This window comes from Scardinius erythrophthalmus, assembly GCF_964197995.2.
Source record: "Scardinius erythrophthalmus genome assembly, chromosome: 24".
NCBI classification, from domain to species: domain Eukaryota; kingdom Metazoa; phylum Chordata; class Actinopteri; order Cypriniformes; family Leuciscidae; genus Scardinius; species Scardinius erythrophthalmus.
In genome coordinates, this window is record NC_138244.1 from 15,783,371 (window position 1) to 15,808,827 (window position 25,457).

The following is a 25,457-nucleotide window of genomic DNA, read 5'->3' on the forward strand; positions in this document are numbered from 1 at the left end:
AATCGCGACGATTGGCCTCATGGTGGCGCTATAAAATGAAAAAAACATAAAACAGGCTATAACCACCTGACCGTTAGTCCGATTGACTTGAAAATTGGTATGCAGTGTCTTGGTCCAAGGTGCCATGTATGTGTATGAGGACATTGGCGTATCTCAAAAAACATGGCCGCCATCGGCCAACGAAGTTTGAGCACCTATTAGACAAGGTTAACGGAGGCCGATCGGAACGAAACTCAATGGGCATGTTCGGCTCATGGCCCTAAAGGTCTGTAAGAATTTTGAAAGAAATCGGCCACTAGTTGGCGCTAACGAGTTTTACGGCTCTGTAATCACGTGGTGTTACAAATATCCACACAATATGCATATCATTTGATAGATCTCCTCATCCTGAACAACTTTGCCTCAAGAACCATTGCTGTCAATCAAACTGTTCATTAATTATTCATTAATATGTTAAAAACCTACTTTTGCGAACTAGTCCTAGGTTTTTTGCCCGATCGGAACCAGACCAGTGTAGGACAATTCTCTGGACTCTCTAGATCAATAATTATCAAAAAAAAGTTGAACTTTTGCATTTGGATGGCTGTAATAGGGTCATTTATAAAACGGGCGTGTCAAAATACATTAAAAAGCCTATAAATCCTAAATAAAAACTCAGAACTTCACAAAAATTGGTCAGCATATGTGACATAACATCATTAACAAGCATGAAAAATTCTATGGAGATCGGACGATAGTTGGCGCTATAACTGTTAAAACGCTTTAAAACCATATATTTCCTATGGTAAATTGCCTGTATTTGCTGTAAATGATGTCTTCTATCTTTTATCATATAATGTTCATATCATAATGTTCAAAACCAGTGCAGCACAATTCTCTGAACTCTCTAGATCAATAATTATCAGAAAAAAAGTTTAACTTCTTCAAAAGGTGATTTTATATGAATATAATGACATATTAAGCCAATAAGTGGTATTTTACTGCCCCCTGCTGTCATTTCATCATACTACTCCCTAATATTGTTATAAAATTCATATTTAGACTTTTTAAAATCATTATTTTAACATTTACAATCACATTTTGTCAAAACTCATCTATTGAGTATTACTATTGACAATTGTGTTACACTGAGATATGGAAATGGACGAAAGTAAATGAATGAAATGAAACGAAAGTATAACGGCATTTAAGCCACGCCCCCGAATACAAATCCATTCATAACTCGAAAACGGAAAGTCGTTGCGCGCTCAAATTTTGATGGTGAGGACCTCTCCGGGCTCTTGATCGAAACGTGTCGTCGCGGGCCTCGGGAGCGCGCCCCCCGCGCATCGCGAATCCGCGGGACCCCCGATTTTGAACGGCCATTACTCCCGACCCAGACCACCCCGAACATTGTGTGAGAGCTCGTTGGAAAGGGCGCGTCCTTGGCTAGCTTCGATTCAAATGTGGTGTTATTTGCCCTGGGCATTCCAGAGATAATAGCCCGAACAGATATGCCTTATAACAGTCATAACTCCCAGCCCCAATCGCCCAAAAACACATTGATGGTCTCATTCAACAGGGCTCCTCAAGCACTATCTATGCTCTGAGTTTCAGAATTTTTCGCCTTTTGGTTCCTGAGATATAAGTAAAAAAACAAATTCCCATTCATTCAAACACTTCAACTGTAAAATGTAAGCTATAATACCACTGTTGTCCACTAGAGGGAGCAGCAGGATTACGCATGATCTTTTAATTCGCTTCAGTATTGGAAATAAACAAATGCTTTAAGAAGCAATCTTTTTTATTATGATGTTTTTTTTATTATTATGATATTTGTATATATTTTTTTTTTTTTTATTATGATTATGAACGGTTTGATTGACATTAGTGATTCTTGAGGCAAAGTTGTTCAAGATGAGGAGATGAAGATATTTTCACAATATCACATCCTAAAAACATTGAAAACATATTTGTCTTTGTGTGTGTGTGTGTGTGTGTGTGTGTGTGTGTGTGTGTGTGTGTGTGTGTGTGGGTTTGTGTGTGTGTCTGTGTGTGTGTAAGCATGCTTAATGGAAAGAACATGAAGAAACTGCTTTGTTTTACTGGTGGATAAAAAAGTATTTCAAATGAAAGTGAGTCAATTAGTGGTCTTCTACTGCCCTCTGCAGGACATTCTACTTAATAAAATATTTTCATCTGTGCTTTTGCATTAGTTTTTGGACTATATCAAATTACTTGCATGAAAATCACCTATTATAACACAGTCATGTTTTGTCAAAGTTTATCACTTCATTTTTACTGAGCTCTCAGTTTGAACAATTCTGCCTCTCAGTGATTAATTTGAAATCTGAAAATGGTGTTATACAGAGGAGATTTGCAATTATCATTTTGTTACCTATCTTTTATTTTAAATATCTCCATCTACAACAAAATGTGTGTGCATGTGTGTGTTCAAGCATGGTTAGTGTATTAAGTATTATTGTTTAAGTATTATTGTTTTCATTTACATTTTAACCACCAGAAGAAGAACACTCATTGGTTCATTCTGCTCACTAAAATATTATTTTTAATTTTTTTTTCCATTTGAAATATTGTTTAAACTTAATAAAATCATTAAAATAACATTTCAAATCATATTTTGTCTGTTTATAAATCCCACAGACTCACATTGGCTGCAATACTAATGTTTTTGTAAAACACAGACCTGATAGTCTAATCTGTGTGTATTGTGCATATATTATTGATATTATTACTATTGCAAATCATGTTATTGTAACTCATATCTTAATAGAATATTATTTGTAATTTTAATTCTTTATTTCTTAAGTGTTTTTTTTTATGATTACTACAGATATTATCACCAAAGATATCAACTACACCTTCACTTTTAGTATTGACACGCTGCACACACAGCACAATCACACACTCACTAATGCATTCAAATAAATGTAATCTTACTGTGCTACTTTATTTGTACATGATTAGAATGAACAGAAATCTAAGACTATTTTTCTTCTTTTGTTAAAGCCATTTCAGACTCCAAGTAAGCATTATATTACTAATCATCTATTTTACAGGTGCCATACAATTGAAAACTGTATTTATCTTGGCATAGTTGAATGATAAGAGTTCTGGACATGGAACTGACATACCGTGAGCCTCAAACACCATTGTTTCCTCCTTCTTGTGTAAATCTCCTGTTTGCAAAAGACCGCTGAAAAATGAGTGAATCCCACCATAACACCGACTGTGACGTTGGAGTCAGGATCATTAATATTTATACCCCCCAAATTTGCATTTTCCAGTCCATGTTCTAGGCCAGGCAGTGTTAATGTGGACCTGCACAGCCGAATCATCAGAAGATCTGCAGGTATTGTGAAGAAGCAAGCAAGGACAATAGTGAAAATGGCAGATCATGGATATAAATGTTATGTCTGAGGCTGTGCTGTGGATTTGAGAACTTTTCATTCCCTTCCCACAAAACTGTCAACAGGCATGGTTGATGTTTACAACAGGATACCTCACCATTTTAATTCAAAGCTGTTAGTTTGCTCTTAACGGAGGCCGATCAGAACGAAACTCGATGGGCATGTTCGACTCGTGGCCCTAGAGGTCTGTAAGAATTTTGAAAAATCAGCCACTAGTTGACGCTAACAGGTTTTACGGCTATGTAATCACGTGATGCATATCATTTGATAGATCTCCTCATACTGAACAACTTTGCCTCAAGAACTACTGCTGTCAATCAATTTGTTCATTAAATACTTGCTATTATGTTAAAAACCTACTTTTGCGAACTAGTCCTAGGTTTTTCGCCCGATCGGAAATATACCAGTGCAGTACAATTCTCTGGAAGCTCTAGATTATTAATTATATAAAAAACTTTAACTTTACCCATTGGGTAGCCATAACAGGATCATTTAGAAAATGGGTATGGCAAAAAACACTCAAAAGCCTGTAAATCCTAAACAAAAACTCAGACAACTCACTAGACTGCCTTATGTGCTTAAAGACCCTAAATGCTTGAACCCCGCTAAATGCTGCTTGCAGCTTTAATTATTATTATCATCATCAAAATATTTTTACACACTTTTTACAATATTTTATTAACATCACACGTTTAATCATTTTATAAGAGTTTAAATTGCCATAATATGTTATTATTATTATTATTATTATTATACCAATAATACAATTATTAATAATAATACAAATATTAAATTAAATATTTTTAAATAATTTTTAAAGCTGAAAAGAGAAAGCATAAATCTATTTACACAAGGACATCAACACTGGATTGTTATATAGATTATTATTTTTATTATTATTATTGTTGTTGTTGTTATTGTTATTATCAAAACAATAATTAATTAACACAAAGTTATATCATTTTATTAAGGTTTAATTTGATAATATAATGGGTTTAATAATAATAATAATAATAATAATAATAATTACCATTAATAATAACAATAATTTTAAATGTATTTATAGCAGGATTAATGCAACATTGGTCCGATTTAATGCTTGGCAGTTCCATCAACTTTTCCAAAGCTACCTAACTCCCTGGACCATCCTCATTGTCCTTTTTTATGGTTTGAGATGTTTCACATATTTTTCTGAACTCTGAAAAAAACAAAAACACTAGGTTTCTGGTCCCTCAAGACTCAAGAGACCCCAAACCTGACCCGCCTTCAGCAATCTTGTGTAACAGTGAGGCTGACAACCAAACAAAGCAGAAGCACGCTGGTCCGAAAAACCCCTCAGAACCCTCAGTTCACCTCATAATCTGAGCTGAATGCAAAATTCTCAGAAAACAGGTTCGACCCTATGAAACCTCTCTGAGGATGCATGAATTAAACTGGTTTCCATGTAGATGGCTAATTACACTCAACCCAGTCCAGCGAGATCCCATTTTCTGCCCAGCACACTTCAAAGTGGGTCGGAAAAGAGAGGGAAAATGGACATTGCATGTTGCGAACCAAAATATATTTACAGTTTCTGTTCTTTTCCTCCACTTTCAATGCTCCTAGACAGAACAACTATTTTTATTTCCCAAGCTGCCTTTGCAAAATATGGTTATTTGAAAAATGTTTGGACATTTTCAAAAGGACTAAATGTTTTAGTGCTCCAAATTTTGTGCCACTGTTTCCCCTTTGTAACAGATTCATAACCTTCAAATGATGCTGTGGAAAAACTTTTCAGGAAGTGGTAATGTGTACAAATTGCAATTCGTAAAATCATCAAGTTTGTCCCTGTTTACACTCAAAGCATGACAAAATGTTTTCTGTGAGCATAAAACACCCTGACAGAACCATTTCCCCATTGACTGCTGTCTGAAGATGAGGAATGTTCTCTAAATAAGATATTACTCTGTGGACTGAGAAATCTCCTTAGACAACGTTTGAAATGAGTCCAAATTACATCTGCATTTGATCCAAACAGGCAGAGGAAAACAAAACTCTCGCAATTGCATAAACGCATTCAGATTCAACCGCACACGGACACATCAGATTTGAAACCTGGAGACTTGCTTCAAAATTTTGACTGATTTGTCCCAATTTAGATGGTCATGTGATCTAAATATGTTAAAATATGATAAATATGGTTAAGAAATAAACTAAAAAATAAACATTCCGCCAATATATACTCTTGTGAAACACAAAAGGAGACATTTTGCAGTCTTTATGCAGCTTTTTTCTGTAAAAAAAAACAATACGACAAAAAAAGCACAATAGAAGTATCATAAAAGTAGTTCATATGAATTCTAAAAGGCTGAAATCTAATTTGGTGTAACAGAAGCCAACATTTACACTGAATAATGACCTAAATTTGGGTTGTATGACTTCAGAAGACATGAAATCAAATCAAAGGTGTTTTTTTGGAAACATGAGATTACATAAAAATGATATATTATGGGGCTGAATAAATAATGACATTTTTGGTTTACTTTAAAATACAAGAATTATTGAATATATTGATATAAAAGTAAAGAATCTGATTTAAAAACAAGATACTATACATATATACATGATGTTTTATGGGGTCAGGAGTATTAGTATGCAAGGCTAGTTTCTTCCCACAGAATAGTTTAGTAAAGGATGAACATCATGTTCCCAGTGCAGTGAATTCCCAGCAGGGGAAGAGTGCCATCTTTGGGTAATCTGCCTTACTCTCAACATTGTTTTTAATACAGGGATTTACACAAAACTAAAACAGTACACTGAGTACAGTATGTTGAGTTAAAGCTGAAATGTATGGAAGCTTGTTTCTGCCACAGAATAAAAAATAAAAAAGGTAATTGCGACTTTTTCTGTCCAATTGCGAGTTAGCTTCTCTTTTTTTTTTCTCAGAATTGCATGATATAAACTCGCAACCGTCAGTATTTTTCCCCCACAGAATTGGACTTTATAACTCCCAATTGCAACTTTATATCTCACAATTCTAAAAAAAAGAAGTCAAAAGTCAGAATTGCGACATATAAACTCGCAAATGTTAGAAAAAAGTAAAAATTGCAAGTTATAAAGTCACAATCGCGAGATATAAACTTGCAATTCGGACTTTATTACTCACAATTGCGAGTTTATATCTCTGGTGAGATATAAAATGGTGGATTCGGCGGATGGCGGATTATGATTGGTCAGATCGCCTGTCAATCAAACTCCCTGCGAAGGGTGAATTGCAAGTTTATATCTCACAATTTTGAGAAAAGAAGTCAGAATTGCGATATAAAAAACACTGCAATCGTGAGAAAAAAAGACAGAATTGCAAGAAAAATAGTAAAAATTGCTATCACACAATTCTGACTTTTATAACTCGAAATTGTGATTTTATATCACGCAAATCTGAGAAATAAAGTCAGAATTGTGAGGTAAATAGTCGCAATTATAGTTTAAAAAAATGTGTTCTGTGGCTTCCATAGAAATGCGTACTTTTTATATAAACAAAAAAAACACATTTATCCTGATCCAGCTTAAGCAGAGACAACTATAAATGAGATATTAAAAGGTAGATTTCCCTGAAAAACACTGTAGCGTTTAGAAAACAACGTTTATTTGAACATTCCGACCAACCTGACACAGCAACAGTGGCTCAAGCCAATGATGTGAGTTTGGAGGCGGAGCTATTCGCTTGTTTAACCAATGACAATGGAGGGAGTGTTCTAAAAACCTTTTGAAAACAGTCATTATTTTTGCTTCATTTGGTACTGCTAGAGGCACATGCAATTGTAATATAGTAACTGTTAATGAATTGTATGAAGGTTTCTGCTTCATTAATTCAATAACTCTCTTTTCAGAATTCCGGCCAACAGAGTAATTCTTTACTTGTGAAAAAACATCCTGTGGTGGCATTATAATCATACACAAGTCTTTCAGTTTCACAGCATCAAAACCTCATTTGAACAGTCAAAGGCGCTCAACCATCTACTGGCCTATCAAACGTATAAAAGCCAAAGAACACCGCAGGGTGAGTGTTTGATCGAGAAGTTGGACGAAATAAATACTTTCTTTCCCCCCCGGTGCTTCAAAAAACAGACCATACATAAAAGTGAAGAGGAGTTACCTAACTAGAGTCTAGATGATAGGCTCTGCAGGGTCTAGGTCAAAAGGCTCTTGGTGTTGAGCACCGCATTAAAGCATATCAGAAGATTGCGTCCATGCCAATTACTTGCGATGACAGTAACCCTTAAAAGGCCTTCTGACAGAGTGGGCTCATTATCCACAGGAGGATTCCCCTTGAGTTAGTGTACTCAGAGCAGCTGGGTTTAAGGTCAAGGAGATCTGTGGCAGATTAAAGAGGGACCAAAATGATCCAATTAGCAATTTTGAGCGCTACAGATGTCTTCATCTGGAAGGAGAACACCTCAATTTTCTGAATGAATGTGATATTTTTCGTCAAAGATTTGGATGCGAGGACTCAACATGACATCTGTGGAACAGCAGAGGTCTGCAGGCTCAACGGGTTGACATCTACATGATGTTCTGTCACAAAAACATCACATCTGACAAATTTCAGCTAATAAATGGACTTCTCCATCAAGGCCATTTTCAAGGATTTCACCAGAGCTGAGGGGCAAAGACTAAGCTTAATACAAAAAATGCACCGAAATACAATTTTGGTTGATATAATAAGCAATAATTATTTTGACATTACAATCAATAGCTGATAAATATTATATTTTTTATACAAAATAGTTTTTTTAAATGTCAAGTGAATTTAGCATCACAACATCATCACTAAAATTGTGTCAAACAGATTTTCACTTTTAGGCTGAAGATTATATTGAATATTGTTAATAAATTATTAATAACAATGTTATAAATAATTTGCAATCTTATCATATAAAATATGAATATTAGATAAATTCATTTTGAGATTTGGTAAAATCTCAAATGAAGATCGCTGAACTCCAGCACTTGTCGGTGTTTTCAGATCATCCGCGCTTCTTCAGCAGTGTATAGAGCGCGTGCGCATGGTTGCCAGATACTATTGAAAAGCTCTGACTGGGAGTTTAAATTATTAAAATCTGGTAGCCGTATGCCTGAACGCTCTTAAAAACAGTCATTGTGTTGTCGTCTCCTTTATTTGACACAAACAAGTGGTTTTGGTCAAGTTTAATTTTTTTTTTTAACATTTCAGTCTCGTCTTTTTTCGTTGATATAGTCACAGTTATCGTTTAATGACGTGGGTGTCGTCTCTCATCGTCTTGTCTTAGTCAGGGAAAAAAAGGTCGTCAACGAACATTTTTCGTCATAGTTTTCGTTAACGAAATTAACACTGCAGTATTGGCCGATATATGTCCATTTTTAATGTCATTGTTATCAGCCCGTTAAGGAAATTTGGCCGATATAATAAATAATGGATTATTTCCTTCAGCTGAGACACTTCAGATGCACACTGTTCACCATGATGGTTTTGAATAGCTTGAAATATGATTGGAATCACTTCAAAAGAAGGAAAATACAATTAATGCAATATGCACATCGCAAGTCTGTCATTTAACAGGTTAAAAACTCATTGAGATTAAAATCTCTTTTACAAGAGTGACCTGGCCAAATAACATAGACATACAAATACATATCAAAACACAATCAAGGATCACAACAGCAATTTACCAAAGGAAAAAACAAATAATTGTAAATTATTATAATTATGTGTTTGGGACATGGCTTTTAAATGGTGAGACTTTTGTATTTATATTCAGGATCTCAAAAATTATATAAAATTTGGATTTAGATTTATCAGCCACTATATCGGTTATCGGTTTACAAATATAAAGAATTATCGGTTATCTGTATCAGCCAACATTTTCATATCGGTGCATCCCTAGTATTGGACGTTAACAGATAAAAACCAATAGTAAAAACATAACCTCTGGTGTCTAAATAAATTAAAAACAACACACTAAAACCTAAAATTGTTTTAAACGCTACTAGTTCATTTTGGCACAGCAAAATTATAATGTACAGTATAACAATTGTTTTTTTTATTTCGAGATTTGCTGTACATTTAACAGTGTTATCGAATTATTAGTGTTTCTTAAGATGACTTTATAGACTTTAAGTGATTATCAGGTGATGTTCAATATCATAACAATAAATAAAAGACAGATGCTATAAAGCCAGATGCTATTTACACCAAGTGAAAAAATATAAATCTCTAAAATTGCATGTTAACATATATATGGAAGTTTGTTTCCGCCACAGAATAAAACATTTTAAAAGATAATTGCGACTTTTTATCTCACAATTGCGAGTTTACATCTCGCAATTCTGACTTTATTTCTCAGAATTGCGAGATAAAAAGTCAGAATTGCGTGAAATAAAGTCGCAATTGCGTGTTATAAAGTCAGAATTGCGTGTTATAAAGTCAGAATTCTGACTTTTTTTCTCACAACTGCGACTTTATATCACGCAATTCTGACTTTATAACACGCAATTGCAAGTTTATATCTCGCAATTCTGACATCTTTTCTCAGAATTGTGAGATATAAACTCACAATTGTGAGATATAAAGTCCAATTCTAAGGAAAAAAAGACACTTTTTTTTTTTACCACAGAATAGTTTATATCTCACAATTCTGACTTTATATCTCGCAATTGCGACTTTATTTCTCAGAATTGCGACTTTATATCTCGCAATTGCGACTTTATTTCTCATAATTACGACTTCATATCTCGCAATTGCGACATTATTTCTCAGAATTGCGACTTTATTTCTCAGAATTGCAACTTTATATCTCGCAATTGCGACTTTATTTCTTAGAATTGCGACTTTATGTCTCGCAATTGCGACTATTTCTCACAATTGCGACTTTATTTCTCACAATTCTGACTTCATATTTCACAATTCTGAGAAAAAAAGTCACAATTCTGACTTGATATATCACAATTGTGGGAAAAAAAGTCAGAATTGTGCGATGAAAAGTCGCAAATATTATTATTTATTTATTATTCAGTGGCGGAAACAAGCTTCCATAGATATATCCTTCATCCCTAACTGTACCGATAAACAGCATCCCTACTTTACACCATACCACAACAACGCACAATACATTTAAATGCAAAAAAAGTGTCGAGCACCACATTAGCCAGCCATGATAACCAACAGAACATTATTTCAGTCACTTGATTTGCACAGTTTCTGCAGGCTCACGCTTGGTTGCTCCGCCCACAGTGAAACGTCACATAATGGCTCACGCGTTTAGGACAAAACACAGCTTAAATACGGCTACTCACAAAACTGACACAACGTCCCCTCGCTGTACTTGGTAGTTCCTCACAGTCCAGCGGTTGAGCAGCACAACATCAGGTGACGACCCTCCATCTGGGTTCAAGGACGGCTGGGAAAGATTCAAACACTGAGTCTACAAAAGTCTCTAGAAGAGTTGTGACAGATTAGAAACTTTTAACTTTGATAATTTGTTCTTCTTGGTCTGTGATTTATTGCTTTAATCCTCCACTCCACAAAAAAAAAACTTCCAAAACTACTGTAACTCTAAGAATAAACTCCAGTGGCAGCAACTTTGCTTTAATTTTGTTATGGAAAAGAATCGCTCTGTTCTTCATTCAGCCTTTCGACTGAAGGATAAAAATAACGTCTGCAAGTTAACTTCAAAAACAGAATTTGTTTTTCTCTTAACTCTTTTTGTGGTGGTATATCAAACAACTTGTGTGTGACGAACCTTCTCAAACAATCAAGTCAACGACTGACTTGATGCACGGGCCTCCAATGAATCATTAAGGGAGATCTCGATGAGCCATTTCACGCTTGCTGGGATAATTGACAGAAATATCTCTTATCTGTCCTTCTAAAATAAATATCCCGACGAGCGTTCCCGCCTGGAGAATTTATCTGTCACAGCTGGGCGCTCTATCTTTTTTATTCAGACACATTTTCTCATTCTGTATTGGTGTCAGCTTACAGCATTGTCCATGGAGTGACTTATTTGGATTCAAAGGCCGTGGACGGACCGGGAAAAGCCATTAGCAAATTTATAACACTATGAACTGAGATAGAAAACCAAACTCCAAAAGGAAAACAACAACAACAACACCAGCGTTTTGGTTAGTTAGTGTTCATTAGGTGCATAATGAACCATTACTTCTGTTTGGCGAGGAAATGAGCATGGTGTATTCAGATGGGTTTCTCTCATTATTTTAGGTGTCTTTCATTGTGGTCTTAGTGCTATTAGTGCAATGTTTAGGACATTTGGTTTGATTGAGCCCTAATGCAAAGTCCTAATATAAAAAAAAAAGGTTATTAATGTTTGAATAGAGAAGCTTGTTAAAGTAAAGTTCTCTTAGTATTTCATAGGGCTGGGAAATATATTGAATAGTCATAATATATTTGCAATTATTCTGATGGTATTATATAAATCAGGCAACTGTGAACGTGGTCATGATTTTAATGTGCTTTTTATTGGCTATTAAGCTTCCTAAACTTTCGCAAAACTTTCTCGTAAACAAGCAGAGATGTTTTAATAGTGCCTTTGATTTAAACTTGGAAAAAAATTGGTAAGTTTGATGCATTTCTATGATTTGGTTTAAGCTGTTTGTCTCAATGAAATGATTCTAAGTTTTTCTTTGACCGACTTGCATCACTCAAAAATGTTCACTTAATTTTTGTATTGTTAAACTGTATTGTTACACTGCTACATTTTAAATAGAAATTATTAAATATATTACGGTATTTTACAGTAAATTGAAAATAAAAACCCCGTCAAGATATGTATTGATATATATATATTAAATACCAAGATTTATCAATTTCCAAAATGTCGAAAATCTATCAAGATATATTAAGTCCTATGACCATTTTTATTTTTTTATATTATATAAATTTTTACATAGAAATAGTGAAGATGGGGAAATAAAATTACTATGGTGACAAATACAGTAAAGTGATTAAAAAAAAAAGCCAGACTCAAACCTGCATCGCCCAAAAGAGCACCACAGCTCAACGTGCCAAAAAATTAACTTGAACTACCTTGTAAGTTGTTTCATAAGAAAATCAGCAAAGCTAGACTAAACCAGATTCATCAAAACAACAACGTTACCAAGAATAGTTTGATGAAATGGATAAAGGACAACTCACCTGCATTGAGGCACCTTCTACGCGTGCCACATAGGCAAGACGATCTAAAACCGTCACTGTCACGGGGACGGCTACAAAGAAGCCACTAACAAACGCTCTGAAGTATCTTCGCCCAAAGCCCGTCTGCGCCATTGCCTGAAGAGAGAGAGAATGAAAAGAGAAAATGACCTTGACTGGTTCAAAGTGTCTGGTAACATCTTATGAAGAAACAACAAAAATGTTTTTGTTGAAGTCTTTCAAGCATGTTTCAATGATATGTTGGATGACTAGCCTCACAAAGAGAACAAAAGTACCAAAAGCAGGCCAAAAAACTACGCTTAAGCATGGACCATCTTGTTTTGAATCAAATTGCAAGTGACTAGTGAGGTCAAAAAGAAGAAAACACTCATAAAGCAACCATTTTATTAATGAATTAAGTAATTGCACCTATTTGTAGACCGTATTCGCAATGACAAAACTCTGTAGACCCAATGCATTAGGGTAGAAAACCCACTGAGGCATTGAAATTGAATCTGACAAGAGCACGCTTGCTCTAATACCATTAAATGATAGTGTGATGCTTGATTTGGAGGTACACGGCATGCAATTATGCCTCTTGTTCATTATACAGAGTTCACCATAGAAACAAAAAGACGAAGAGCGGCTTGTACTATTTTCCCAAAAAAGCCCTCAAGGTCTCCCACAGCAACTTTGCAGACTTAACTGGTAAGCACTTAAAGAAAGTCTTGAAGCCATTTGCTTGCAGGAGAGCATTCAAGAGGCTCAAAAATCAGACTACAACAACTTAGATGTGAGGGTGAAAAAAAAAATGCTGAGCGAATCACAACGCAGTGCAGGATTTGTCAGGGTTGCACTGCTGTGAGCCAGATACGGCTCAAACAGAGAAAATTACAAAAAAAACCCTTTTGTGGTGGAAAAAAAGACACCTTCCTAACTCTCTTTTGAGTATGTAGGCTAGTCGAGGCAGCAACACTAATGTAATCCAAACACTGAATATTTAAAATTTGCATGAAACGGCATTTGCAAAACATTTTATTTCTTTGTAGGCTTTCCTTTAGCTCAAACAGTAGATCGTGGTGCTAGCCACATCAAGGTCATGGGTTTGATTCCCATGAAAAGGACGAACTGATCAAATGTAAATGCGCACCTTGAATGCAATGTAAGTTTCTATGGATAGAAACATACTTTAAAAAAAATTGAGGAAACCACTTAAAATTATTAAGTAAATAACCTCATGCATAATTGAAAAAATAAAGTGATGTGAACTAAACATTTCCACATAACTTAATATTTTAAATTACGCATGGTTTATTTACTTGTACTGTAAAAAAATTATATGATCAATAAGTTATGACAACATATGTTTTTACATTGCTTCAACTCATCAAAATCAGTTAAGCAATTTTCAACTTTTTTCTAAGTTATACAAGATTCAACAATTTTTTTTAAGTCAGTTTAATGTAATTTAAGTTGAAATCAACCATAAACTGTAAACAACCAAGTTGATTGTACTTAATTTAAGGCAGCAACTTTTTTTTACAGTGTAATAATTTTAAGGCAAAGGAGTTTCCAACACAATCACTTTTTACAGTGTAGATACACAGATTACTGATTATAAAAAGTCCTACAAGACCAACTGTACTAGCCTGGTTAAAACCAGACCCTTCTCAGTTGAATCCTGGAGAGAGAATTAAAATTCGCCGGAAGTAGTCTGGGTTTTCCCAGGCTCCAACTGTACTGTATATCCAAGAAATATGTAATCTGAGCAAGCCATAGTAGCCGGACCCTTCTTACTTCCTTTTGTTTTTTTTTACTTCTCTGATAAAACAATCACGTAAATGTCAGAAGTCAGAAATTTCCTGCAAAAACTTCACAGCTCTGAAAATAAATCATTTAGTACTGTAGCAACAATGTTTTGACTTTTTATGTTGAGACTTTCTAAAGCAAGAGAGTGAATGAGAGTGTACAATTGTCAACATTATAAAAAATGCCCAGAAATATTATAAATGACTAAAATACATGATTATCAATATAAATTTTGACATATAAATTCAAGTAAGCCGTTGAACTGTTAGATAGCAGGGTTTGATGAAATCACAAGTAAAATTGTGAAATATTATTACAATTTAAAATAACTGGTTTCCCTTTGAATATGTTTTAAAATATAATTTATTTCTGTGATGCAAAGCTGAATTTTCAGCATCATTACTCCAGTTTTCAGTGTCACATGATCTTTCAGAAATCAGTCTAATATGATGATTTGCTGCTCAAGAACTATTTCTTATTTTCATCAATGTTGAAAACGTGATATAAAACTGCTTGATATTTTGGAAACCGTGATACATTTGTTTCAGGATTCTCTAATAAATAGTAGCCTAAGTTATGCTAAGCTAATGAATTTTGATTAAACATTATTTTTCGCTGGAAGACCTAGCAAGAATCAAACACAATAACATGTGTTAAAGAGACAGTTCACCCCAAAATTTAAATTCTGTTTCTCACCCTCAAGTTGTTCCAAACCTGTATACATTTCTTTCTTCTGCTGAACAAAAAAGAAGATATTTTGAAGAATATGGGTAACCAAACTGTTTTTGGGTGAACTATCCCTTTAAGAAAGTAAACAGGGTCAATTTTGATTTCACATCTTCATCTAACAGATTCTCTGATGTGTCTTACCCGGCGCTGGCACTTCTTGTAGTGTTAAGTATTCATTCGCTTAGTTCGTGAAGAGATGCATCTATAGCACAAGAGTGCGACTAATGAACTATTACGACAACGAGAGGCTAAATTATCCATGGTGTTCTGGGCAGACCTGCCAAGTGCCAGCTGTCAGGTTGCTCTAACAATATTCCCTCACCAGCACATACAGTGAAAGATTCCCAATCACCCCGGAGTCACACAACACATGACAGGCTACAAAAAAAAAAAAAAAAGAAAAAGTCTATTTTTTCTTGTCCCAAGCCCCAATCCTATATTTTTCCTTCAGGCTACAAACAGAGAAGCGACGTAATGGTGCAATGCCCAGGCCGAGGCTCTATATACAGTATATGGTTGGCGCATGGATCTCAAAGGTGCGTAAAGTGGAGCATCTAATAGTTTATTCTTAAAAACGGGCAGATGGGAGAATCTAGGACTGGTGCGCGGTGATCAAAAGAAAGCGTCAAGTTCATTTTTCATCAAAGGCCCCTTTCAGATTCAGAGTCGAGAACATTTTCCACCATTTTCCATGTGCTACGGACAGAAATAAAACCGAGGTTGGCACAGCAGGTGTGCAACATAGATGGATTTTTTTGTAGCCGAACCCAATTAAAAATGTGTTTCTAGAGTTGAAAGCAAATGCCTCTGTAATATTAGGTGACCGTTGCGGTGCATGGTGGTCTCCAGCAGAATCAATTTATCATATGCTTCCCGTTTAGAACTCCTGACCCATTTATCCTGCAAGTAATACTGTCAAATATGCCACCTGCATAAAGTAAAACTAGCCTGGTACCTTTGTTTATGCATACCTGAGCGTAACCATTTTAATTGCACTAGTCATCAAATATGTCGAAAAATGCTTTGTGAACTCGCTGCTTTAGGGTAATTTGAAACTGCAATGACAGATTTCCACTCTTGACAAGGCAATTTTCGGTTTCCTTGATGCATGGGCATATTTTAACAGTGCATTTCACAACACGGTGCTGACAGGCGGAATCTGATTAAATTATCTCAATGTTTGCACCTGTATGATTTCAGCTGGAATGCTTGACCATTAGTCTGCATCACAGCAGCGGTGAGATTAATGTTGTTGCAGACAAGCAGACAGAAAGAATTACACTGACTCACAGTATCCTATGGTAAAACGTTTGAAAACAGTTAATAATATACACTAGAAGTGAAATGTTGAATGATTTTAAGGTTCACATGCATCTTAAAAGCCTTTCTTTTTTATAATATTATAATTGTTTTAATTATAACATTTAGTTATATATATATATATATATATGGGGAAAATATTTTTTTTTTTTTAATGGAAGTCAATAGTTACTGACATTTTTCAAAATATTTTCTTTTGTGTTCAGCAGAAGAGAGCAATTTATACAGGTTTGGAACAACTTGAGGGTGAGTAAATTATGACAGAATTGTCATTTTTGGGTAAACTTTACCTTTAAATAGTTTACATATTTAAAGCTGCAGTCCGTAACTTTTTTTGTTTTAAAAGTTTACAAAATGTATACAATAAGCAAGTACAGCATGAATCCATTTTCCAAACCGTGTTTTTGTCTTATCCTGAATCACTAGGGTACATCTATAATAAGTGTTTATATTCTGACTATTTTAGACTGGTTTGGGTCGTACCGTTGCCGAGTACCTGTGTGACTCATCATAGATATAAACAGAGAGAAGTAGCTGCGGCTGCAATATTCTTCCACAAGATGCATCCCAGACAGCAACATAGTGTCGGCACAGATTCGGCCCACATCTGGTATGTGTTGAATCCACGTGCACCAGATGTGGGCCGGATCTGGGCCGACACCATGTTGCTGTCTGGGATGCAGTTCTCTTTATTAACCGCTAGAGCGCCAAAAGATACAGACTGCAGCTGTGTATGTAGTTTAAATATGTAATAATATATACAACCATTTTATACTGCAAAGCCAATATGAAGTGACGTTTTCACAAGTTAGTGATTAAAAATTCTGAATAATCTTATTCATTAGGGCAGCTACACAGGGCAGCTTTAATTAATTAGCCTAGAATCTAAATCCAGCATTCATATGGGAGAATCTTTTTATATCAGTATATTCACGTGTTGGCAATATATTATGAGATATATATATATCGCAGAAAGAAAGAAAGAAAAGAGACTGATCTTTACTCCTGAACTGATGGACTGTGATGAGCAACTGCCTATCATAAACTGCCTACCTAGAAAAAATTAACATTATTAGGACAATTAACATTTGGGCATCATAGGCCTGATCTCGAAGGAAACAGCGAATTAAGGTGATGATGATACACAAGGCAACTTTTTGAGCAATGTTGCTGGGCAATCTTGCCGAGCGATTGTTGCTTGGGCACTTTCCCATTGAAAATAGGCAATACATTTGGATAATTTTTATCGGTTGTGGGCCTTGTGTCTCATCTGGTTGCCCGTTGACGGCAACATTGCTCAAAAAGTTGCCCTGTGTATCATCACCTTTAGTCTTCTGGTTCTGACGTCACACCTGCACCACTCGGAAGACCCGCCCTACATCTTTTCTTGTTTGAGGAAGCAAACTCGGATATACCGTTTATATACTGTCTATGGGATATACAGCAAAACTTCATTTAATGCTTTAAACGTTAAACAATAACTCAGTTAGGAATGGATTACTAACACACTGTTTACTGCACAGTACACACTGGATGATGTCTACTACTAAAAAAAAAAATGACATGAAATAGTAATATACAACAACAAACAATTGAAATGTTATTACACTGTATCACCATCACATGACCTTTTAACAAAGCATGTGTGTTTATTCAGAAAGTGACTTTCAGTTATCATTCCGGATATAAAAACTATTATTTTGCATAAACATTTCTTAACAGCTATCTCTTCAAATGAAATGTTTAAAAGTGTGTCTGATACAAGGTTCTTTTGTGATTCTGGAAATGGAAGGTCAAGTCGATTCAAGTGCACTGCATTGTGGGATATAGTATTCTGTGTAGTTAGTATACTGCACATTTGTATTACAAAATAATTACAGGTTTTGAGAACACAGCCTGTGAGGTCAGCCTGTTCATGCAACACAACAACATTAGCAAATGTCGTCGTCTTATCTTACATCTCTCTTGTTTCATTTTGTTGTGTACTAAGTTAAAAACTGCAACACTAACTCACACTACATTAGCGTGAATGGCGACCACGCTGGATTGACAGGACATGCCGCTATTAGGCTACTATAAACAAGAGCAAACAATGGGCGTGAGATGAACTTTATCATGGACGCAATTAAACCACAAAAGCAAAAGTGAAGCATAAACTCTTCAGCACTGGTAAGGTCTGAATGCTGAGTATCAATGGTTTCAGAGGTGTCAACACACTCACCTAATGTCTTTATGTATGTGCTGTACGTCGCTCCGTCAGTACGACACCACGCTCGCTGCTTCCCGGGTCCTAAAGCCCTCCGAGTCTGATTCATACATTTCCTGACAGGAAGATATTGTGGACACGCTGGAATAATACATGAGGAAAAGCCCTCACAAAAACTACTATACATTATTAAGTTCATATTCAATTTTAGCATAAGAAAACAAGGATATGAGTAAAACAAATATGGCGTCTACTTTATTAGGGCGCCAAATGATTGCCCATTGTATCATAACATTCACATGATAGCCTACATACACCATACCAAAACATTGTATTATGGTCATAAAAAAGAGAAAAAGACAATCCTGTTTTTAATGTATGTGTGGCAGATGTAAATGTTGGTCATTTAAAATTTACCACCAAATTTACCAACCAGTCAAACTGTAAAATATTATGATCAATAAGTTATGACAAAATGTTTTTTACACTGCATTAACAAAAGTTGTAGAGTTGTAAAAGTTGTAAAATCTTTTTATTAAGATTCAACTCATTTATGTCAGTTTAATGTAATTTAAGTTGAAATGACTTAAACATCCAAGTTGGTTGACTTATAAATTTAAGGCAGCAACTTTTATTTTTTTACAGTGAGTTAAAGCCGTGGTTAATGATTGTTTGCAGTCCTCGTGTTGGATCCATCTCAAGAGAAGCAACAATAAATGAAAACTCACACTTTACATCAATCAACCTTTATTTGTTTGATGGTTAATATTCAACATTTACAAATAAAAACTTTAGTTGCAACATTCAAAGCTATGAACTGGTTACATTTTCATATAAACACCTTTTGTACAAAATCTGTAACACAGGCTATATGGAATACTTTCATCCCATTGTATGATATAAAGTACAACTTTACAAGTTCAAAAAATTGAACAGAAAGAGTATAATCCATAAAAAGGAGAGTGAAAGGAGAGGAGAAATACAAGCGTCCTACGACTTGACCATTGGCAATCCATCGAAATTACAAAACATGATTGCCTGAAATGAGCAACTCTCGTAAAACATGGGAATATGAGAACATTTGCTGCAAAGCCGATAATAAAATAGGAAACAAACGAATCGGTGCCCATCTGTAAGAATTGTGTCACTGTTCCAACTTTAGTTTGATTATTCGTGCTTCAAATGTTTTAGGTTGCCAAAAAAAATACAGCACTTTGTACTTTGTATTTATCTACAAAAATGCAATAACGGGACATTTTTGCTATGAACAATTTTTATAAAATGCAGACCATTTCAATTGTCCACGTGATTCGCGAAGGCTGTTGCGTGTTTTTGAAGTATATTGCCACAGCTAAACACATCAAATTATTTATTAAAAGAATTGTGGGCTTTCAAGCTGGCAGTGAAAAAGCTGTTTGTAACTATCAATTTGACATCAAAATGTGGCAACGTTTCTCTTTTCTTTTGAAACGCAACTTCTTAAAATCAGCCGTTTCATTGAACGTTTGCTGGCTTTGTTAGCAAGATGAATGTTTTGATGTTTTAAGTTAATTTTCCATGGTAAAAATTATTTATTTTAATGATTAAAAGAAATTTTCAATGAAAATATGGTGCAAAAATGACTCTTTAAAAAAAAAAAAAACAATATAAAAGATAAACCAATATAAAAGAAAATCAATTCCACACAGCATTTCCTAAACATTGTGTTTATCATCAACGACCTAAAGTCCAAATAAGAGGCCAAATTGAATTTCTGACCTCAATGTGAAAAGTTCTGTCGGATTTAACATTTAAAGGAGAAAGAAACACAGATTTGATCTAGCCAATATTGTTCGGAAGAGACTGCGGCGACACAACCTGATTTGGGATCTGGCTGCTGGTAAAAGTCATCTCGGAACTAGACGATGTTTGTTTCTATCACTCTTTGCAAACTACAATGGTTATATTGCTTTGTACTGCTCATGCCCCATGCAGTCTTGATCTACGCCTCTGCACACGGTTTAAGAAGCACATTGTTGAGCACTAGCGGTCACGCTAACTTCAGGTAAGCTTTCCTAACTACTCTCACTGACAAAGAAGTTAATACTGTTTGCATCTTTGGCACAAAACTCGGAGACCACACAATTTCATCACATGGCACATTTAAACGGTCAGGCAGTTTCGGTAGATACGAGGCTACATTAGAAAAAAAACAAACACTAAGAAATATGTAGCACCTTTTAGCCATTCCGGAAAGTACAAAGCGGTTAAAACGGGATGCAGGTCTAGCTGCACGCCTCGGTTCGTGTAAGACCAAAAACAAATAACTGCCATAGTGTGGAAAGAAAAGCTGTACAACACTGATTTCGTACTTCTATCAAAAATACCTTGCTAGCAATATGTCTCAGTGCACTCTAAATGGGATATGGACCTGCCAGATCTTCAGATTTTTGCTGTAAATTACATGCCGTTTCAAAGCGTTCATAATCTCTTCAAGGCTTTTCCAGAACATTATCGTTTCCAGCTGCAACTGCATATCAGAAGGACTGTGTCCGGTTCAGTTCATCGGTGAAGAGCGTTTCTGAGCTGCACTTCCACAAAATAGTCACCAAATATGCAGCTGTAAAATGAAATTAAGATGATCTACGTAATATCAACGAACAAAAAAGAAAAAGGAAAACATTCATCATGGGTGCATTCCGATTTACTTTCATTTCGATTATAGAATATAAATCGTTAAATTAAAAACCAAAATGTATGGAGGACTAAGAGTGAGATATAATAAATAAATCTTTAGCCAAAAATGTCAATGAATACATAGAAGTCCAAAGGATTTATTTATGTAATAAAATTATGATGTTCTCATTTATTCATAAAATAAATGTACTTGATAAATAAATACAATTATATATGTATGAAAATATATCGGCCGATACCGTATATAATATATATTAATTTCATTTATACCATATCGGTATCGACCGATATATGTTAATTTTTTATTTTATCGTTATTGGTCCAATAAGAAAATTTAGCCAATATATTAAAGCCGATAAATAATAGATTATTTCCTTCAGCTGAGACACTTCAGATGCGCACTGTTCACCATGATGGTTTTGAATTGCTTGAAATATGATTGGAATAACTTAAAAAAAGTCAAATAACTTCAAAAAGGAAAAGTCTGTCATATAGGCTGCATAAAATTATAATGAGAACATTATAATTGTGTGCTTGAGACATGGCTTTTAATGGTGAGACTTTGGCTTTTGTAATAATGCTTTCAAAAATTATATAAAAATTTGGATTTAAATTTATCGGCCAATATATTGGTTATCGGCTTCAAATATAAAGAATTATAGGGTATCAGCCAAAATATGTATATGTATATATATATATATATATATATATATATATATATATATATTAGTTCTCTTTATTTATGAATTGTATAAATAAAGCATCAAATATGTCAATATAAATAGCTTTTAAATTAAACTTTTGGATTTGGACTTTATTACCTTTTTTTATTTGGCATTTCTTGATGTATGTATTGACAGACTTATTTATTCATTGACACTCTTATTTAATAGATTTGGAAGATTTATTTATGAATATGCCACTCCCTGTCCTTCACATAAATGCACCTCCTTGCATTTGAAAACATTCCCAATTATGATACATAGCCTACAGTAATTTTACAGCAAACAACTGCTAAAAAATGCAGCTTAGTCCCAGTTTGCGGTTACCGCAGACACACTACAGCTGAGAGACCTTCCTGGGGGTGGGCCGGTGGCGCGGTTCGGAATTAATTCGCTGTGTGCGGTTCAGTTGGGGTTTCGCGGTCAGGCTGGGGTTGTCGGTACTGGGCGGCACTGATAGACTGTGAGGCAGTGGCGTCGCTCGCCGGGGATTGTTCCGTTCGTAGACGCTGTAGGGAGGAGGAGTCTTGCTGCCCCGCCGAATGGGCATGTCCATGGGAACGGCGGGGGGCAGAGGAGGGTCGGGCGGCGGGAGGTCGATCCCACACGTTTCAGAGACGCTGCAGCGGCTGAGGGACGAGATGCCGCTGCTGTAGCTGCCAGAACGGGCAGGGGAGTGAGATGCCAGGCTCCCCATTGGCAAGCCATCGGTCGGGGAGGGCGTGAGGGGCGGCACCATTGACTGCAGAGCAAAATCAAGCACAGTCAATTCATCAACCCGTTCACACGTCAGTTTAAAATATCCCCGGGGTGAGTTTTTTAAAGCGACCATTATTTTAGAACGTATCACCTTATTATTTCCATGTCAAGCTTGTCATGTGACACCGCAGCCACAATAGAGTGCGGGTTTCGGGAGTAAAAGCTCCATTCATTTTCTCCATAGGATTTTAAAGCTTTAAAAGACAGCCCTACTCTGAGCTACGATGTTGTTAATTTATGATTTTTGTTTCTGTTGAAGCTATCAACCTGCATTATTTCAGCTTATTTTTTACAATAATCGTGTTGAACATACATTACCCATGATGCTGTATAGAATCAGAGAGTTGAAAAAAAGCAACATGCACCAAAATAGCTCTTTAGCTCTGCTTTCTCACATGAAATTCGATTTCGCAATGCTTCATGGGATTTTAGTTCTTTCCCCCACTAAAGCCGTTAAGTACACTTTGTCTTTTTGTCTGATATTCAAAAACTTGTTTACTTTGTTGTGATTCACCTTGTAGATGACTGGCTTGGTTCAGAGCTCATAACTCTTTAATAAACTATAGCGCCATAAACTATGACTGATATATCAGTTTAATTCCATTTTTTATGCAAAGTATTTAATATTTATTTCAAAATAAAAAACTAGAACATTTTAGTATTCTAATTTTACAGTTGTACTATAAAATTAAATATTTTTTTAATTATTTGTATTAAATACTCAATTTCTTTACAGTACGTTTACAATATTGCAATCTATTTCTTATTTTGGTTAATATATTATTTAATAATAATAATAATTATTATTGTTTTATACTTAATTAGCCATGTGTTTTTTGAATGTACCTTTGCAAGCTCAAGTGGAGAGATATTTTTGTAAACTCTGTTAAAGGAGAACTCCGGTCAATTTTAACATTGAGCTCATTTTTTTGTACATTTGGAGTGCTGTCAATACAGAGAACAACGACAAAAATCGGTGTTGCCTACACCGAGTTATTCTATTTTTAAAATTTGCACCCTGTTGACTTCAATGGGGCAAGTACTAAACCTGCTTTTAGCCTCTTAACATCCTTGATGTGTCATTACAAGTGCACAGAAAATGTGAGTGATTCCTTCTGAGTGAACACGAGTGAATCTGACTGCAGTAGATGTGAAAGATATGTATAAAAATGATGTTATTTAAGCCAGCGCAAATACCTGTGTTTACATCCTGTTTTCAGTTTAAGTCCAAAGTAATCGATTGCCGAGTTCACGCGCGTGATCATAGGTAACTAAACCATGCACGTGAACTCGGCAATCGACTACTTTGGACTTCAACCGAAAAACAGGATGTAAACAGAAATTTGCGCTGGCTTAAATAACATCATTTTTATACATATCTTTCACATCTACTGCAGTCAGATTCACTCGTGTTCACTGAAGGAATCACTCACATTTTCTGTGCACTTGTAATGACACATCAAGGATGTTAGGAGGCTAAAAGCAGGTTTAGTACTTGCCCCATTGAAGTCAACAGGGTGCAAATTTTAAAAATAGAATAACTCGGTGTAGGCAACACCGATTTTTGTCGTTGTTCTCTGTATTGACAGCACTCCAAATGTACAAAAAAATGAGCTCAATGTTAAAATTGACCGGAGTTCTCCTTTAACTTCATGGTTACTGAAAGGGGTTTGAGTTAGTTATTGTAAAGACTAAACAAGTGTGAATGCCCAAATAAATAAATCGTTCAGCCCTAAAAGGATGGTTCATATAGTAAAAACTAATATTCCAGCTTTTTAATTTATTTTTTAAATCACCCCACTCATTCTCGAATGATTAATTCTTTCCAAATATAGTTATTCAGGTCATCTGGTAAACATTCCAGTATTTCTTTACGTCGCAATATACAGTATATCGCAGAAATAGAAAATATCGCAATGTAATTTTTCCCAATATTTAGCATAAAGGAATCACCTTCTGAGGGGAACGGGCGGTCGGCATGGGAGACAGTGACCTCACGTTCTTGCACAGAGATCCTATTCAACACACACGCACACACACAGGAACAAAAGGACATGTCATTGAGCTGTACATAACCGATTCAAGTGTAACGGGTGTATTATATCTCACAGCAGAAAGCTGCATTACCTGTCTCAGGTGTGGGGAGATTGGCTTCACACCGTGGTAATGGTGAATCCACTGGTATTTGGAACGGAATCATCCTCTGCAAGGGATATAAAAGATATAAATCTCAGTGAATCCGCTACACCTTCTATGGGTCTTTCTCTCTGGACGTTTACTGAACACTGAGCGCTGGACTTTTAAAAACAACGTGAAAGCAAAATGGACTTTACTTTAATAATAAATGTAACAGATTTTACCGGTGTAACAGTGCACAGTACTTTAAAGATTTTTTTGTGTAGGAATTTATACTTAATATTTATAGTAAAAAAAATCATCTAAATTATAAATAAATCATATATAATAAGATATGACATAATATAATATACATCTATATTATTTTTTTACATTATATAATGCATAAATTATTAATTACTATTTCCAATAAATTATTTTTAATACTTAGTTTCAATTATTATTTATACTATTTACATACAAAAAATCAAAATTATAAATAAATTATAAATAATATATGACATAATATATTATACATATATATT

General features: G+C 35.1%; 2 protein-coding genes across 2 annotated transcripts in view; both read right to left on the reverse strand.

Annotated features, from left to right (window-relative positions):
- Positions 1-18,743, reverse strand: part of immp2l (inner mitochondrial membrane peptidase subunit 2) — a 94,079-nt gene extending 75,336 nt beyond the window's left edge. The window contains exons 1-3 of the mRNA XM_081356907.1: positions 18,656-18,743; positions 12,580-12,714; positions 10,722-10,825 (exon numbers count right to left, since the gene is read on the reverse strand). Coding sequence (XP_081213033.1) covers positions 10,722-10,825; positions 12,580-12,711 — 236 coding nt within the window. The 5' untranslated portion in view covers positions 12,712-12,714; positions 18,656-18,743. The remainder of the gene's footprint in view (positions 1-10,721; positions 10,826-12,579; positions 12,715-18,655) is intronic.
- A 3,376-nt stretch (positions 18,744-22,119) lies between these two features.
- dock4a (dedicator of cytokinesis 4a) overlaps positions 22,120-25,457 on the reverse strand; it is a 77,420-nt gene continuing 74,082 nt past the window's right edge. The window contains exons 50-52 of the mRNA XM_081356172.1: positions 24,925-25,000; positions 24,751-24,812; positions 22,120-22,780 (exon numbers count right to left, since the gene is read on the reverse strand). Coding sequence (XP_081212298.1) covers positions 22,376-22,780; positions 24,751-24,812; positions 24,925-25,000 — 543 coding nt within the window. The 3' untranslated portion in view covers positions 22,120-22,375. The remainder of the gene's footprint in view (positions 22,781-24,750; positions 24,813-24,924; positions 25,001-25,457) is intronic.